Source organism: Alligator mississippiensis, chromosome 1, assembly GCF_030867095.1.
Source record: "Alligator mississippiensis isolate rAllMis1 chromosome 1, rAllMis1, whole genome shotgun sequence".
Lineage (NCBI taxonomy): Eukaryota > Metazoa > Chordata > Crocodylia > Alligatoridae > Alligator > Alligator mississippiensis.
This window is the reverse complement of record NC_081824.1, coordinates 351,064,950-351,083,728: the sequence shown is the minus strand read 5'-3', so window position 1 is coordinate 351,083,728 and position 18,779 is coordinate 351,064,950. Positions and strand designations below refer to the sequence as shown.

At 44.4% G+C, this 18,779-nt stretch overlaps 1 protein-coding gene across 3 annotated transcripts in view; it reads right to left on the bottom strand.

The window, feature by feature from the left end:
• GAS6 (growth arrest specific 6) overlaps window positions 1-18,265 on the bottom strand; it is a 67,501-nt gene extending 49,236 nt beyond the window's left edge. Inside the window, exons 1-4 of one of the 3 annotated variants that reach the window (XM_019484984.2) lie at window positions 18,141-18,265; window positions 16,610-16,776; window positions 1,885-1,909; window positions 1,117-1,179 (exon numbers count right to left, since the gene is read on the bottom strand). In XM_019484984.2, coding sequence (XP_019340529.1) covers window positions 1,117-1,179; window positions 1,885-1,909; window positions 16,610-16,776; window positions 18,141-18,225 — 340 coding nt within the window. In that variant the 5' untranslated portion in view covers window positions 18,226-18,265. The remainder of the gene's footprint in view (window positions 1-1,116; window positions 1,180-1,884; window positions 1,910-16,609; window positions 16,777-18,140) is intronic. The other 2 variants (XM_019484982.2, XM_019484983.2) reach the window with 2 other exon arrangements.
• Between the last annotated feature and the right edge of the window lie 514 nt (window positions 18,266-18,779).

Here is an 18,779-nt window from a genome sequence, read left to right as displayed (position 1 = left end):
AACATTTAATCATTAATTCAGATAATTCCTTTACAATCTATAAATCATGTTGCTGCTTTATGTGAGGCCAGATCTTGAAGCGCTGTTTATTAATTCTGGAGTTCAAGTAAAGGCACCTCTATGAACTATTCAGAAAAATTGCTCCAAAGTTAACAGATTTTAAACTTGAAAATGTAATTTTGTGACCATTTCCCTCTCTGATGGAGAATGTCCTGGCATTGGTATAATTAGATGACCAGTCAAACTAGATTGTGCTAAGACAACAATGCGAGAGGAAAAAAAAAAAGTGACTATGTCTAAGCAGTGCTTTTTGACTCAACTGATTTGAAACCTAAGCATGTTTAGAATCATATCTCCTTAGATCAGTGCCAAAATCCATTTGCAATGTTGTGTTTTCAGCACTACAGAGCTCTGGGGAAGAGAGTGGGAATTAGCAAATAGGTGATTAAATTAAAATCGCAGAATATTTATTGATAAGAAATGTACAAGCCAGAAAGAATCCAGCTTGACTTTCAAAGCGGCTCCAAGTTAGATCTGTACGGCTCACTGTGAGGAAGGCTACCATTTTACTTACAAACGATCAGGCCTGATTTGAAAGCTTTTCATACACTAGAGAAATTTCACATGATAACTGAAATTCACCCCAGGCAGTGTAGCAAGTCACCAAAGTCCCACTTAAGCTTCAAATTCAAAGGCAATTCTTAATAGGTAGTCACTCAATGACAGAGATAAGCTTTAACTTGTGATTTCAAAGAGGAGGGAAAAAGAAAAATGAAGAGCCAAGCCCAAAGTAAATCTTGATTGTCTTCTCCCTCATTTCCCAGATTGCTCAGCCCTTTGGAAATGGGGGAGAGAAGAAGGAGGAATGCCTGGCACAATTACACAACGGAAGATATTTGGAAGATGATGAAGTAGACAAATTAAAAGGTCCGCAAACAGTGTCAGTTGGTTATTCAGATGGAAATGTGGCACAGGTAACACAAGATCTTGACTGAAGTATGTGGGAAAGGAGGCACCAAAGCACTATCAAAGATGGAGATGACTGAGGTGCCCTCACCTCCTCAAACACAATGACATTTATGTTTAATTGCAATAGACAATATGAAAGATGCTTACTATGAACGCATGTAAGGAAATCTGGACTCCTTGTATACGGTGACCCATATTTCTGAATACAAGCTGAAGGATAGAAAATGAAATTATTATTATTATTATTGTAATTACATGCCAGTTATCACAATGTGTAAACTAATATGTAGCCTGATGATGTCAAGACAGGTTTGGGGGTGTTGATGCACAATAGGATCATTGTCATGCTATTATGGTGCTAAATGGATGTTAATAGTTACTAAAAATCTTACTGACTAAACAGAAGACTCTAAAAGGCACCTGGAGTATTCTAAGTGCTAACATTTGTAATCTTGAATAGTAAATGCCAAGTGCAAATACCAAAATATGCTGAATATTGACAATGATGCACAGAATATAAAGAGCGATGGATCTGCAAGCTAATCCATTTATTTAAAATACATTTAAAGTCAACTAATTAAAAGTGTGTCCATTTTAGGAGACTGCAAGTTACACAGCAATGATGTAAGCTACAAAAATAAATGTAGCTTTACACACACATTTTAATATACATCTGTAATATAATATGTAAAATGCTGTGTGAGTAATTATACAGAGGATAGAAATAAAAATATGCACCCTTAATAATGCATATACAAAACACTTAGCTCTATTTCAGGAAAACGATACACAATACACGGTAATTGCTACAGGATCTCTATTATATTCATTTGAGAAGGCTTTGGCTGTCCCCTGTTCTAATGTTAGGCACACATCAGAGCTGCCAAAAAAAATGAAAGTAATAACTGCACTCACCCAAGTATTTCGGGTAAAAATATTCCTGTAGAAGAAAGAAAAAAAGCAAACATTTATTGGAATAACTTTTTTTACTGATGTTACTAATATTTAACTACTAGTGATAGTTTGGTGGTCTCATATGGCGTTTGCACAAGATCTGAACACAGATCTTTTCACTGCTTTCATTCTGGGCCAATAGAGAAAGAATATAATTGAAGTGACATGCCGAGTCTGAAGGACAGGAAAGAAATGCTGGCTGCAGTCTCAAATGATTTTTTGACAGCTGACTTATGAAGTGGTACTGTCAGTGACTGAACAGGAGGCCACTTACCCTCTATCCAAGAGGTAAAGATGCCGATCATGGCAGGAGGTAGAGGAAATAATAGGAATCTGGGGATAAAAACCAGAGGGAAGAAGTACAGAATCATTTAGTTTCTCCCCTGCCTCAGACTCTTGCTACAGCAGCAAAACCACCATAGCATTTTAACCAATAAATTAAAGGCTACATTTTGCCTTTGCCTCTAAAAAGAGGAGCACACTATTGCTATGAAGTAAATCCCTGGCAAAACTGCTCAGTAATTTATATAGCTAGCAATATCAAACCAGGAAAGGAACACTGCAAGTATGCGAGGGGGAAAGCAGAGTTCAAAACTAGAGGATTTAGAGGTCAAACACATCTTCACAATACACTCTTCATATAGGCCACAAATCAACTTAAGAGGTCCTAGAAACAGCAGACAAAAGTTGTTTACAGGAAAGATCCCTTTTTCATCATTATACTGTGCTTAACATTGTTACTTACAATTTCTATTACTAATATCCATATTGCTAAAATTAAGATGAACAGGGGTTAGATGATACAGGAAAAAATGTGGACTACTTCAAGGTTTTAAATTTGGTTCTAACTTAAGCAGGCTATTCCCTTGCTAATCACATTATCACAACTATAACTGTCATTCTTTACTTGAAATTCTTCTGCATAATATCATTATTTGCGGTAAGGCAGGGATGATTTGGTGACAATTTTTCTAAATATCTCATATGACAAAAGTTGTTTGGGAGACAGAAATACCTAATCATCAGCAACTCATTTATCCTCCTCCTATTTCAGATATGAATGTGAGAACACACCTCCACTTGCATGCACACATGCATACACAGTCATAAAGGAGTCATATCACAGTCACCAACACAATCAATTAGCCAACAAGGTCATGTAACCTGAACTACTGAATTCCCGGAGGAAGAGCAGGGAAGGAACAGGGGATAGAAAGTAAAAATCACCAAGTTTTGGCAAACATACTGCTTTTGCTAAAACACAGCTACATGAGCTTGACTGGTCATATACATACTGAAACTGCTGGAAATTTGGTTGAGTAAATGGTGAATGATGAGCTCAGAAGCTAGTCCTTATTACTGGTATTTGGATCAAGCATCCTTGTTTTTCTGCTGTTTTACAGTTTCTCAAGCATAGTGTACAAAAGCAAAGCTTTGGAAAACAAAGCAAAGACTGTGAAAATAAAGGTAAATATAAATAGCTTAGGTACTCCAAAGAGCACTTGGCTGGGTTTACCTAAATTCACTAAATGAATCATGGATGGATGGATGGAATAAAATGCTCCACTGTTCTTCTTAAATCCTTTCCTTTTTTTTTTGAAAATACAGCAATGGGAAATGGTACAATCAAGACCAATGTAATCCAACCGTTGGCAAAACTGACATTTTAAATGAGTATGAAGGAACCAAAGCTGCATTTTTTTCACACCATGCCTCTTCCTATAGCAGACTTAAATCCATAATAACGTAGGTTGTAAACGTGAAAAATACACTCAACACACTTACTAGTAATGATGAAGTATATTAGGAAAGTACAGTCATTTTGATCTCAGTCTAATTTCTCATTTAAAATGATTGAGCTAATTTGTTCACAGACAACTTTCCTATCATAAACCTGAGGTAAAACGAAGCAGCTTACTGAGTCTTTATACAAAATTATAACCTTTGTTGTTGTTTCTGAGAGTGAAGCTGGTATGGCGTTTTTCACCATGAACTGCAATTCTGGAGGCGCACAGTACATACAACTAATTTAAATTGCAAACTATAAATATAATTTTAACCCCTTTTTCCTTCCATCCCTCCAATGTTTAATTTGTATATTTCATGCCAGACTCCTCTATTTATCGTAACAGAAATAACCAGTATTTATTGCCCAGTAGGAAATCTATTTGTACAGTTCATACTTTGCCACTGAAAATATTGTATTAAATAAAAACAAGGCTAACCCTGGGTGCTAATGCAACTTACTCATGATCCTTTAACTTTTTATTCAACTTCTTTAATTCTAAGCTATGACAAAAAGAACTGAGAGCTGAGCTGAAAACGGCATTTTCTCTCCAACAAATTTCCATTCCTGCAGGCTTACAGAAAGCCTGTAGTCCTTCAGCTGCAACTAAGAAACTGCCTAGAATGAAGACAAACTTCCTATTTTTACCAAAGGAAATCAGTATTATTTCGCAGAAGTCCCAATTAGTAGTTTTTAGAGGTGCACTGATATATCGGTTGTATGTTGGATTGGGACTGATAAAAGGAAAAAAAAAAAAAATCAACATTATCAGCTATTGGCTTTTTTTGCCTAGTGTAGCTGATAATGTACACCAATAAATATAATATGCCTTCTGGCCAGGGCCTCTGGATGCCTCATGCAAGCATATCCGCACACATGCACATGGCCAGGAATGCAGCTGGGCAGTGTGGAAAGCAGCTCCCTGCAGGTAAGTCTGTGGAGGGAAAGGGTGGGGGGAGGGAGGGAGGAGGCAGATTGAGGCCCCCATGGTGAGGGAGGGAGGGAAAGGGGCAGGGGCTGGGGGTGCTGCCCAAATACGGTGGTGAATGGGACCCAGGGTGGAGTTGGAAGCGGGATGGAGCTGTGGAAGGTGACAGGGGGAGGCTCTCTGCTACTGAACGCATACCCCAGGGAGGCATGGGGATGGGGGCATGTGCCCACCCCAGATGGGTGCACGGGGCAGATGCAGGCTGCTTGCTGTAGGCTCAGGGCTCTACACTCTGCTGCCTTTCCCTCAGGAACCCCATGCAGGCCGCACATCCCCTGCCCGCCTGGCAGCAGCAGGAGCAATGAGCAGCCCACGGCCACCTTTACCGTGCTCAGCTCCAGTTAAAAGCATCCCCATGATTAAAAACGGTGCTGGCAGCACCTGAACTAAAGCTCATCCAACGAGCTTTAGATCAAGCGCTCCTGCCGCCATTTTTAAGCACTAGGACACTGATTCCCTGAACAAGCCTCCAGCAGCTCTGTCCCACTCCCTGCCCCAGCCCTGGGTTCCATTCATTGCCCTGGCTGGACAGTGCCCTCAGCCCCAGCCCCTATCCCTTCCCCACTGCCTCCCCCTCCACAGACTTACCGGACCTCAATCTAGCCCCCCCCCATGCCCCTTCCCTTCCCCATGCCCCTCCCCCTCCAAAGACTTACCTGCAGAGAGTTGCTCACCATGCTGCCGGCCTGCATTCCTGTACATTGGTTATTGGATTGGTATTGACCAATATGGCTGGTTAATAATCAGCTACCAGTATTGGCCAAGCAAATCTTTATTGGTGCACCCCTAGTAGCTTTCATTGTTAAAGCTTCAAAGCACCACTGCTGCCCACCACAAGTGCTGCCCCAAACAACCCCCCCCCCCCCCCCAACCGGGAGGGACCTGGCACCACACCCAGACCTAGCCCACAGTGGCAGCCCACCCTCACCCTGTGCACAGATCAGGGGGGCACATGACCCACAACTCCTTTGGGGTGGGTGAGCAGCAGCAGTAACTGCCCCCCCACTCCCCACATGAGCCACTCACATCTCCATCCCATGTTCCGTCCCAGCTGGGCAGCACTTGCCGCAGCTCCCCTCCTCTCTCACTGTGGGGGCCTTGATCTGTCCCTCCTACACCCCTTCCCTCCCCTCCCCTCACCCCTGTCCCCCAAAAGACTTACCAGCCAGACACTGTTCTCCAAGCTGCCGAGTTAGCTGCGTGCATGCTGAGGCTGCATGCACGCACGCAGCATTTATTGGCGACATTAAATTGGCCACATCAGCCAAAAAAAGCCAACTGCCAATAATGTCAATTTTCCTTTTATCGGTGCCAATGTGATACGGACCAATGCGCTGGTGCATCTCTAAAAACAGGTCAGTATGTTTTTAATGCTATGGATTGAGCTATTTGAAATCTCTGGGTTTATATTGTGGATCATATGAGTACACCTAACTGCGTTAACACTGTGTGGCACCCCCTGACACCCTTGAAAGAATCTCAATGCATCCTGGTTGAGAACAGTTGTACTCCACAGTACAGTCTCACTGCTCTAGTCCATGTGGTGACAACTTGGTTGATCTCATTCTATTCCAAAGATTTTTATCTCCCAGAGTCCTCCAGTTCCTGGGGGTTTCAGTGGGAGAAGAGGGGTTTCAGCTCTCCAACTCTTCAAAGGTCACTTCCCCTTTTCTTCCCCCACTTTAAAAGAAAAAAATATAATATGAAACAAGAGATTTCCATTCCATTTTCAGGTTTTTACAAGAACCAAAATAGAATTATTAATACACCCCGAATACAGAAAAATAAAACAAAAGATAAACCCTTCATACATCGTTTAGTCTCAAACTAGTTGAAGTTAAACATTAGGCTGCTGAACATCTTGCTATCTAGAAGGTCACACAGTTATTTAGAGCATCAAAAGACAACAAGTTATTAGTTAATCTTTTTTGTGACCACTGTGGTGGAAAAACTCACCACAGGATTACAGCCTTAGTTGTGTTTGTTAGTTTTTAGCTCAAGGTTTGAGGAAAAGAAATTAGCACTGATATGCTGTCAACTTCTTTCCCTTGGGCTTGCTTTTTATATTAATGTTTAGGAAGAAGATCCAAGCTGTGGGCTTTATTTACATAATCTTACACACAAATGGAGTTAGACACAAATATTTTCCAGACCAGCCCTTGACCAGTTATACTGTTGATCTCACCAGTCATTGCAACTATTCCATACAGCAGTAACATCACACTGCACACAACAAGAAGGCAACATGTTCCAGCCCATGGAGGAAACAGTTGTTGACCTACATCAGTGCTGGTTGGGACAATTCTGAACCTCTATGCCTATACCCATCAACGCAGAAATTAATCTTTCTGCTTCGTTTCCAACCCTGCTTCTTGCTGCTGGATATAAGTTTCTCACTGATTTTGAATCCTACATGTCATTCAGCCCAGTTCTTTCCTTTCCAAGAACAGTGTAATATAACCAGCAGCATCCAGTCTTGTCTATGCCAACTCTAAATAAAAGTCATACACAATGTAGAATGTGCTTCCAAAAGATGACATAACAAAGATCTTGGAGACAGGAGAAAGACCAGGAGAAGCCTCATACAATCCAAATCTCCACCCCTTAAGTGAACTGGAAACTGTATCACAGCACCAGTCTTTTCAGGCAAGCTCCTGCTTACATTGTTCCATTCTACTCAAGAGAAAGAGACTTTTTCTTCACTGTCCAGGAGATAAGAAACAGGTCTTTAAATAAACCAAACTACTTTCTTTTTTTTAAAGTTAGTCTTTTAATACAATGCGTTTCCATTCTCTGTTTCCAATATTCAGCATTAGAACAATGCTTACAAAGAATTTGGTATTTTTATTTTGGTATATTTACCCCCATCCGCCGGTCAAACTCAGTATTACAGCTTATAAACCAATGAAATTACACCTGGTAAATGTTCATTCTGCCATATTTTTAGAGAAGATGGAAGAACACCAACTCAGCAGTCCTATGTGAGTCACAGTTTCTAAATAGCTGCTCTGAAAGCACAACAAAAGACCCCGTCTACACCAGTGAATTTTTCCCCACTGTTGCTTAAATTAATTCAGAAATGTTGGAAGCCCTAGCCTAGTTGGTTGCCAACTGCTTCTGCTTGTTTTATTTTAGCATCATATCATATAACCCTGATCAGAGCTGGGTCTATTCAACACCACACTGAAAGTCTTGGAGCGGCTGATACGACTTCATCTATACTAAGATTAAATGTTAGCACCAGAGAATCTGCTTAACCTGTGCTAGTAATCGTAATTATTTAAATATTTTTCCATTAAAGATGTGGTCACTTAGCTGTCCACAACAGATGACATCTCATTTCCAATGTTAAAACAAAGAAAGCAGGGGGAAAAAAATCCAAAAAATGTTGTCTGTGTTCCGTCAGACATTATTAAAAACAAAAACAAAATGGTAAAAGGGAACAAACCAGGTTTCCTTTTTCCTTTTCAGCTCCAGTCAAGCTGTTTTTAACCCTCTTGAAATAAAACACAGCAAAATAAAATTGGTCTCATATTAGCTTCTCTCTCAAGCATTATGTTTTCCCGGAACAGGATCAATGTTCCTTGCAGAGCCATCAAGTCAACACAACAGGCCAAGTAAATTAATTTGGCTTCGTTGTATACTTGAAACATCTAGTACTTTCTTGTTATGGATTTAATGTGGGTATATGGTATGATTACCCAAACTGCAGTTGTCCTTGTTTTTATAAAGATAAATACACTCATTAGCTTCCATCCAATCACTAGATGCTAGTTTTTCATAACTGTTCAAAAGTAGTGATTCATTAAGCTTAAGACTATTTAAAATTGTAGCGTAAACTCAAACTGTGACTGCCAATTTGTACATATTCAATGGTTCCAGTCCCAAAAAATTTGCTTGGATTAAATGAATAATATTCCATCCTCTCCTTTTTCTTCTGAATTTAAAAAGTTTGCTACAGAATCATGACAACGGATAGCATTTTCCTAATTTATTAATGGGCTTTTCTATAGTCTTCCTCCAGCATATTTATAAATGCTTGTTGTCTTCTTCTGAGAGTTCTTTGGCTCACACTAAAACTCACTCTGCTTTTTGCATCTTTTCTTTTCTGCAACCCTATGTGATCTTCCTACATATGTCTGTTTTTTCAAGTCTGCCTTTGAGTGTTCTTTACTAAAGAGACTAATGTTTTTCCACCCAGAGGAACTATAGTTAACTGCACTTCCAGGATGATGCGTCTCAGAATTTCCAGGTTTCTTCCACTATCGTGGGCCAAACTCACAACTGGTGACAGTGCACACAGATCAAGTAAGCATAACTCCAACAAAGTCACTTTCACCCATGGCAATTTTTTTTCATCTTTTTCTATACTTTTTTCCTATTGTACCATCCTCAAGAAAATGTCTTGAATCCATAACATTTCCTTTCTTGAAATCTTTTAGCCTTGAATTATTTCAAATAGTGAATCCATATAGTTAGGTCATTAGCACAAAGCTCTCCTATGATTCACACGCTTGGACAAATTCGATTTCAGCACAGATGTAGATATTTATGCCAGCAGTAACTTTGGCTTTTTTTCCATTTGCATTGCAATACTGTAGGAAATATGCTGAAAATATTTTCCATAACAAATCCTGTAAGATTTTGTCATGACTAAGATAGTAACGTTCTAAAAGGGGATGATAATTTAAGGCTTAAAGACAGTATGGATATTATATATGTCTAGACTATGTAACATCTACCAACAAAACCTGAAGAAATGTTATGCCTCCCACCCCTCCACTTCACTCCCCTGTCCCCCACTCCAACATTTACATTCCTTCCTTATTTTCTAATGTAATATAAATATTTAGATATAGATATCTAAATCTCTATTATTAGAAGTGTGACCTAAATATTGGCTGCCAAACATCCTTCCTAGAAGAGTAAGGTTTCAATAAGTGCAGTATATCTGTAATTAATCTGCGCTGTACTTAACACATATTATAAAGACAAGCAAAAAAAGAAATCACAAGCAAATGTTAGCAAATTTGACCAACCAGCCTGTAGATCTGATTTTTTTCTATCCACTGACTGCCAAGTAGAATTTGTAGAAGTATTAATACTACTACTATGACGATGATGATTATAGGTGACAACATCTCTTATGGCAATTCAAAGGGCAAAACTTTCCGTTTCCAGGGAAGTCTTCACATTTTCATTCTGGACATAGATTCGGAACTGAAACCATGCTCCCAACAATCTACTGTCTGGTACTAAATCTATTGCTCACTGATGGCAGACATCAGTCTTGAAGAAAGAAACTTAGTACAGTATCAAATATTCACCCACAAATCAAAAACTACTGCAAATCAAAAAAATAAAATTAAAAAAAAAAAGTAGAAGGCACTGACAAACGGCATTTTCTTCTTTCAGGTGTTATCAGAGGTTTTACATCACTAGGAGCAACAATATACGAAACAGTGAATTAAGACATACATTTTGTAGTAACTATACCAATTTTCTTGCCTACATTTCTGGCAAAACACAAGTGCCATATGGATACAAGTCCTTTGAAACAGAGCAGAGCCTACCATGTACTTTGTTGCCTATCATGCATGCAGCTGAACATCAACTGATTTGTCCTGTCATATCTGAGAAGTAGGGTCAGATCTATAAATGGAAAATCAGAAAAACAGATCCTTAGCTGCTAAATTCTGACAGAGATTCACTGACAGGCCTACTCTGATTTACACCAGTTGAGGATATGGCCCCAAAAACTTAAAAAAAACCTGAAGTCCAACATGGTATGCAGAATGTAAGTAATTGCTCTGGAGTAACACCTGAAAACAAATAATTATAGTGTGGCAGGTAAGTAATTTTCATTTTCATGAGTTGCCACTATAAGAAATTGTGCATCCCACACCCACACATACCAAACTGAATTAAAAAAAAAAAAAAAAAGGAGGAACTACCAGTCCACTGAGCAGCCTGTTTTACCACACCTCTCCTTAGAAAACTGCTAATCACTTTCCCTTATGCACCTCATTTTTATACAGGCAATTGGGTAACTACATTTTTAGAATAGGTCAGCCAAATACCAGAGCAGTTTATCAGTCAGCTAAGGAGCTATAAGACCCCAACTGCATACCAAGGTTAAATATTTGTTCGTTACTGCCTTTTATAAAGACCCTCATCAGCATCTTAAAGGAGATAACATTCTTAGCTCTATATCCAAGATGTTTTCCAACTACAACCTGATTTATTAAACATGGTTTGTTTGTTCAATAGGTTGCTTTAAGAAGAAATTCTGGACCTTCATGAATGTGTTTCCTTCCTTATTCCCTCCCCACTCCCCTGTCAATTTTATCTGTTGAAATTATCTATTGGTATTTTACTGACCTTCTTTAGCTGGAGGAAACAAAAGCAATACAAAAACCACACACACACACTTCAGCCAGTCCAAGAGTTTTGCAGCAGTATCTAAAGATGTTGTAATCAGTTCCATTTAAAAACTCATTACCCTACTACACACATTTGTTTTTACCATTTATAGTCATACAGCCATAACAAAGTGATGTATTTTTAAGGGTAGAACAAAATCTCAGTCTAAAATGTTACAAATGATCTTCCCTCCCGCAACCTGGTGGGCTTGTCAATATTCTTTATAATACAAACACAAAAACCTGACTAAATAAATGGATAATTAGCCACACCTAACATTGTTATGGTTATTGTATGGTTAAAGTGAACAATCACAAATGTGACAACACCATTGTTATTCAGATTTCTGAGAGAAACTGCATCTTTCCTGATGACTATCTGCAGACTGTTTTTTCTGTTTTTGCTTTGCTTTGTTGTATGGGCCAAGATTTTCAGAAAACAAACTGGTAGTCACCTTACCTCTTGCAGACGTGTGCTGAAACATTGCATTGCTATTTACTGGGTCAACAGAGCTGTCTTTCCAAAGAACAATTCTAAGACTGACTCTAGAGTAAACTTACGCCTCTGGCTTTAACTAGAATTTTTAAAGGCATCTGTGAGTTTGGTGCACACCTTGGGGTGCAGCATAGACATACCGAGCCAGTTTAAGTACCAGATACAGTCTAACTGACACAGTATGGAACTCCATGCAAGCTACTTTACCTTGCTCAGAAACAGTTGCTCAGTTACAGTTTTCTGCTACTGTCTACATCAGGCTCGTCCAACATGCGACCCGCCAAGCCATTTTCTGTGGCCCGAGGGCCCTCGCTCGGGACAGGCGGGTGAAGGAGGGGACTGCTCATCCCCACGGGGCCAGGCTTGCGTGACTTCCCATGTCACTTGGGCCGGGTCCCACCGCCGCCCTGAGGGCTGTGCGGCGTAGGCCTGCCCCAGCTGCACCTGACCGGATAAGCTGAGGACAGAGCCCGCTTTTAGTTGTCTCCGGCCGGGCCTCTTGCCCCTGGCGTCCCGCCCGCCTCCCAGGACCCGCCAGGCTTGGCGGCCGTGGGGCGGGAACAGGGCGCAGCGCCTGGCACAGGCAGTTGGCAGGGCAGCCCCAGGGGGGGCCTCGGCAGGTGGGGTCTGGCGTGACCTCTGCGGGGCGAGGCGGCAGGAGCCCGTGTCCACCGGGCCCCGCGCTCTGGGCTCACAGCGCTGAGGCCACCAGGGCTGTGTGTGTGGGTGGCTGGGCACCATGGTGAACAGGGCCATGTGGGCGGGTGAGTGAGGGGCTGTGGTGCAGCGGCCACCTTGCTCCGGCCCCCCTCAGGCAGCGCCGGCTTGTGGGGCTGCGCTGCTCGGCGGGGAAGGAGGATTGTCGCTCCCTGCAGCTGGGCTGGGCACTGCTCTCCTGCCTTAGTGGCTGCCTGCGTTCGCCCAGGGGCCATTTGCCTTCGCCGCAGGGAAGCGGAGGAGCAGAGCGGCCCGTGTTCCCCTGAGGCCTTCCCCTGCCAGGAGCTGCCCTGGGCAGACCAGGCCTGAGACCCTGCCAGGCTGGGAACCAGCTTCGCTCCTGCACCTGGGTTTGGAAATACCTAAGTGCCTAAAAACTAGTATTGGATAGATGTGCTCCTCATTATTGGCTCCACTCAGTAGATGGGTCTGCTGAACTAGCTCCACTTGCAGGTTAGCCTTCAGGGTCCACTTAAGGTGTCCCCTTTGCAGTGGCCCCTTTGTAGCATTACCATGAGATGGATCACCATGGCCCACATCCCAGAGGTAAAAACACAATCTTCGCCTTCTCACCTGCAAGAAAACAGCAACCACCAAAAATACTCTCCAGATATTTCGTAAGGAGCATCAAGTCCATCCTTTTAACAGTCTGATGACTGAATTCTTCACAAACAAGTGAGGCCACAGGTACTGCTAGCTCCTTAAACTGTTATGCAATGCTATCAAATATCATCTTCATTGTTCCTAGGTCAGGTATTTCTTTTCTAAGTCCCTCATTCTTTCAGTTAGCTGGATAAGACATATAGCTCACAATCACTGGGTTGCTAGTAGCATTCTTACATGTAGCATTTAACAAAACCCCTCACTCACCTGCATATTAAGGAGGATGATGAAGATTAAATCTTGTGCGTTCCTACAGATGAGAGCACTACATGAGGAAGCACAGTTGCCCACCAATGTCTGCTAGGCTCCGTCAAAGTAGAAGTCCCATTTAGGATGACTCTGCATTCTCTATTAGCTGCTGTGGGGACTTCATAAGTAAAGGCCCCAAAAGATGCCAACAAATGCAGTAATAATTGAATTGCATAGGTAATTTGACCTCTGTCTGCAATTATTAGAAGACTGTTCCATTAGACCACCAGTGCCATCTACACGCCACATACATGCCTACATGTCTAGATGCCACATTTATAAGTGTAAAAAAAGAGCAGCATGTTTGTGTAAGAAGTTCTGCAGCTTTTTGATAACTGGTCTCAAGAAGAGACTGCAGACACAACTAGGGGTGCACCAAGAGAGATATTTTGGGCTGATACCAATAGCCAATTCTTAAGGAGCCATAACGGCCGATATCGATCCAATTCTGATATGCAGCCGAATAGCTTGGAGAACAGCATCAGGCTGGTAAGTCCGGTTGGGGGGGGGACAGATTGAGGCCCTCCAGTGAGGGAGGGAGTGAGGATGGGGCAGGCGCTGCTCAGCCAGGGCGGGGCAGGAACAAGACAGAGCTACAAGCAGCTCATCCAGGGGGCATGGGTACAGGGGAGGCAGCTCCCACTCCACATGCATCCCAGTAGGACGTGGGGGCGTGTGCCCCCGGATCTCCACACAGGGCGAACTCTTCCCAGCAGGGGTTGGGCCAAGTTGTGCTCAGGGCAGGCAGCAGTGATGCTGAGGTGGGCAGCAGCGGTGCTGGGAGGGTCTGGGGGAGGAAGCTGCAGCCACCCCAAAATACACCATAAGCCCAAGCCCAAGCCCCCCCCCCCCGTCCCAGTGCCACTGCTGCATGCCCCAAACACAGCCCAGCCCAGCCTCCCCTGCCGGGAAGAGCCTAGCACCGGCTCCAGCCCAATATCCCTGCCAGGAAGAGCCCAGTGCAGACCGTGGCCCCAGCCTGCAGCAACACCCCACCCCACATACAGATCAGGGGGCACACACCCTCCATGCCTCCAGGGGTACATGCAGGGCAGGAGCCACCCCCTCCCACGCCTCCTGGGTGAGCTGCTTGCAGCTTCACACGCCCACCTAGCCCCAGCTGAGCAGCGCCTGCCCCTGGCCCTGCCCCACTCCCTCCCTCACCATGAGGACCTTGATCTGCACCCCCCCCATACCCCTTCCCTCACAACAGACTTACCAGCCAATGTTGCCCTCCAAGCCACCAGGCTGTGCTCCTGGCCGCATGCATGCTGCAGCTGCGCACATGTACAGGGCATTTATCCGCCACACCAGGAAAAAACAAACAAACACGATTTCCGATGCTGTCAATTTTCCCTATATCGGTGCTGATATGGAACCAAAGTATCAGTACATCTCTAGACACAACAAGAGAGACATGCTGTACAAAACTAACAAAAGCTGCATTTCTGGTGTTTGGGTAGCTGTCTCTGGAGAAGAATACCCTTAGGTATACAGTGGCTTTAAAACAATATTTTGATGTCTGGATACTAGTAGAACATTCAAGAGGACACAATCATTAGAGGCCTGTCAACCCTGATCATGTTTCTTTAATGTTTTTTTAACCAGACCAAAGAGCAGCAATAGAGATACCCACCAAAACAAGTTTCATTTGTGAAATATTTACTCTTTTAAAAAGTGCTCAAGTACCATGATACCATCTCGGATAACGTATCTTTATAGCTAAATAGATTTAAGGCCCAAATTACTTCAATGTTTTCATTACAGGAAGAAAATTATAGTTTTCCAAACTGCAAAATAAGTGCCAGCTATTGTTAATAATTGTTACATACACTTACAGTAGTCTCCTCTTCCTGTGAACATGCTTGTCTATGTATTGTAAACACGACACCTTTGACAATTTTCTTGGCTAAAGGCCAATAAATACAACTGATGACCTCAGATTACCTACCTTTTAACTAGTCAAAGTTTGCATTTGCCATCTGATTTTATATTTTCTCCCACATTCACTGTCCTTATAATGAATGACTACAAATTGGAAGATTCTAGTCCAGTGGAATATAGAACATTATAGCATTAGCTAGCCTGTCATCACATTTCAAGTGTTTTTCCTGCGTTAACTCCGTTTCTTAGAATACCAAACCAGACTGCATCTAGATGTGAGTGTATGCACACAGATAGGAGTGTATCAGACACTTTGCAGACCGGAGTAAGCAGGAGTTCAATTTTAAACTCTGAAATGCAGTTATTCAAAATTAAAAACCAGCCTAAGGACCTATTTGCTGTACTTCTTCCTATTGTTTTGTGCCATCTCACAGGGCAATGGATAGTTACATTAAATGCACTATGAGCTTAACAACACTGACATGTCAAGACATGTTTTGACTTGAATATAAAATATTAACTCCTCAATAAGAAGAGCCAAGAGCCAGATCTTTCCTCCTCCCCTAAAAAGCATTAGGCCATTAACAGGAACTCGCTGTACAATATCAAGCTCGTCAACCTTGGAATTCACTTTCCACCACAAAATCAGTGCCAGATAATCTCTGAGGTGGGGCCAGCCTATTCAAAGCAGCAAGCCAAGAAAGTGAAAGCTATCTGGAAAAGAAAACCAACAAACTTCATAGGAATACAGTTGTTTCGTTTTGTAAAAGTACAAAAACAGACTCCTGGTATAGTACTGAAGATACAAATATGGCTATGAACAATTCAAGAATTCTATATGCTGTTTTTGTAGGTGGCAACTCAATGTGAAACTATGTGCAGCATCATACTTGCTGCAATGGCATCTAATTAAATGCTCCCCCTTTTCTTTCTTAGAGGGGTTCTAAGCCTAAACCCCAGATTCCCCGACCAAAATGATTATGACTTGGAAGTGCTAACATTTATTTATGACATTTCTTCTGCAATTTTTTTTTCCTCTGGCATGCTGCTTTGGGACACAGTTATACGGATTTGAAGTGTTCTGGGGACAGGATGGAGAGAAGAAGATGGAGAGAAAGGTGCTCAGACAGAAAGGCAGGAGTATTAGGTTACCCTCGGTCAGGTGACACTGATAAATTTGGCCTTTGAATGCAAAGGCAGGATGCTGACCCTCCTGGATGAAATGTCTCACTCCAAACAATGTTAGCCCAGTCAAATTTAACCAGCCCTTCATTCACTCGGTTTCCTTGACCTTGACAACAGGCACACTGCGCTGGGTTATGCTGAGCAGGTCGAGTTATTTATCAAGTGGTTCCTCCTCCTCCTCCCCCTAACCACCTCCTCAGCTGTGCAGACAGCTGTGCGCCCCTCCCCCACACCCCGCCAGCTGTTGGGGGGGTGGTGGCAGAAGGCCAAAGCAAACCTCAACTCCTCAGCCTCACCGTTTCAGGGTCATTTTCAAACACCTCCCGGGCCTCCTCCTTGCTGCACAGCTCCTCCACACACTCCCGCTCCAGGTGGCCCTGCTTGGTCTCCTCAAAGATCTGGTAGGCACGACGGTGCCTCTGCTGCAGGAACTGGGCAGCCTCTGGGGCTCTCAGCAGCACTGCTGCAGCCGCAAGCAGGCGGAGAGAGCACAGGGGACAGAGAGATGGCAGTGAATGCAAGAGTCAGCTCTAGACCCCGGGCTTGAAAACAGGCCAGCGGCCAAGGACAATGATACAGCTGCACACAGAGGTGCCCATGGGCACAATATCCCCTCCCTCTTCCACACACACACACACACACACAAGTATGTGCACATGCACACACACAATGCGCCACACTCATAAAGTGGAGCCCTAGTTGTGCTCACCATCCACATCAAGGTCAGGCCAGGGATGTCATTGCATACTCGCTCCATGCACATCCCGAGAACTCCCACAACTGGCCCCCCTGCATGCATACACACACATGCAAGGGCAGTCATACCCCCTCCTGCATACATACATGCACACACGTGTGCGCACACATGCAAGGGCAGTCACACTCCTCCAGCATGCATGTATGCGCAAATATATGGGTACACACACACACAGAGGCGCAGTTATATCCCTTCTACATGCACGCGTGCGCAGTCATATCCCTCCTACATGTATACATGTGTGCACAAACACACAGGGGCGCAATCATACCCCTCATGTATGTGTAGACGTACATACATGCAAGTGCACAATCATACACCTCCTGCATATGTATGTACACACAGACATGTGCGCACGCTCAGAAGGGTACAATCATATACCCCTCCTGCATCCATAGATGCACTTTCACACACAGGCAGGGGCACAGTCATATCCCTTGTGCATGCATGCACACATATGCATGCAGGTGTACACTCACCCCCGCCACACACACACAGTCATATCCCTCCTGCAGGCCTACATGTGTGCACACAGGGGGCACAGTCACCCCCACACCTGCACCCCCACCCAAAGCACACAACAGGTTTCCCCCCATGCATACACCCCAAACAATGCCCCCTCCACAAGGCTACAACAAAGCAACCCATTCCCCAGGGCCAACATCATGGCTACCTCCCCCACTTGGAGCACTTTCCAGGAGAGTGGGGGGGCAGGGATCCAGCTGCCTCCCCAGCATTACTGTAATGGGAAGAGTGGGCTCCCCAGGGGGCCAGGTGTGGGGCAGCAGGAAAGGTCTGTGTGGGGGGAGGAAAAAGGGGGGTGGGCGCAGGTGAGGAAGGTGTGCATGTGGCAAAGGCACGCCTGTGTCTGTGCCGGGGGCAGGGAGGGAAGGGGGTCAAGAAGGCACGCGTATGCACGTGTGGGGGTAGGGGGAGAGATGCGTCTGTGCATGTGTGCGCGTGTGGGGAAGGAAAGTGTGCGCGGTACAGGAGGGGAAGCCGTGTGCGTGTCCAGGGCGAAAGCGCGTGTGCCCGTACGCGTGGGGTCCCCGGCCCCGGGCAGGACTCACGGTGCGAGGCGTGGGCAGGCAGCAGCAGCAGCAGGGCGAGCAGCAGGGCGGCGGCGCGGGCGGCGGGGGCCGGGGGCTGCGGCATGCTGCCGGGCTCCGCGACCGCCTCTGCAGAGCGCGGCGGCACCGGCTGCGCAGCGCCCCGCCCCGCCGCGGGGGCGGACACACCTTCCTCCGCGCCTCCCCGCCCGCTGGTAAAGCGCCCTCCCTCCCGCCCGGCGCGGCGGTGCGCTGTCCGCATGCACCCTGCATCCCTTCTCACACACGCGCGTGCCTTCCATCACACGCGCACCGCATCACCCTGCCTCCACCACACACACACACACCTCTCAACCGCATACACACGCCTTCCATAGCACACGCACACACCCCTCTCCACCACAGATACACACCTTCCATTGCACATGCATCACCCTGCCTCCATCACACACATACACACACACCCATCTCCTGAGTGGCTATCATAGAGGACGTTCCCGTTTTCTACTACTCTGTCCTCTATTGATAGGAAACCCAACACCTTTCTTATTTTTCTTTTCAAGAGAAAAATAGAGGACATAAAGGCATCCGGTTTCGTATCAGTAGAGGCCAGAGGACAACCGGACTGTCCTCTATGATGGCCACCCTCTCCACCACATA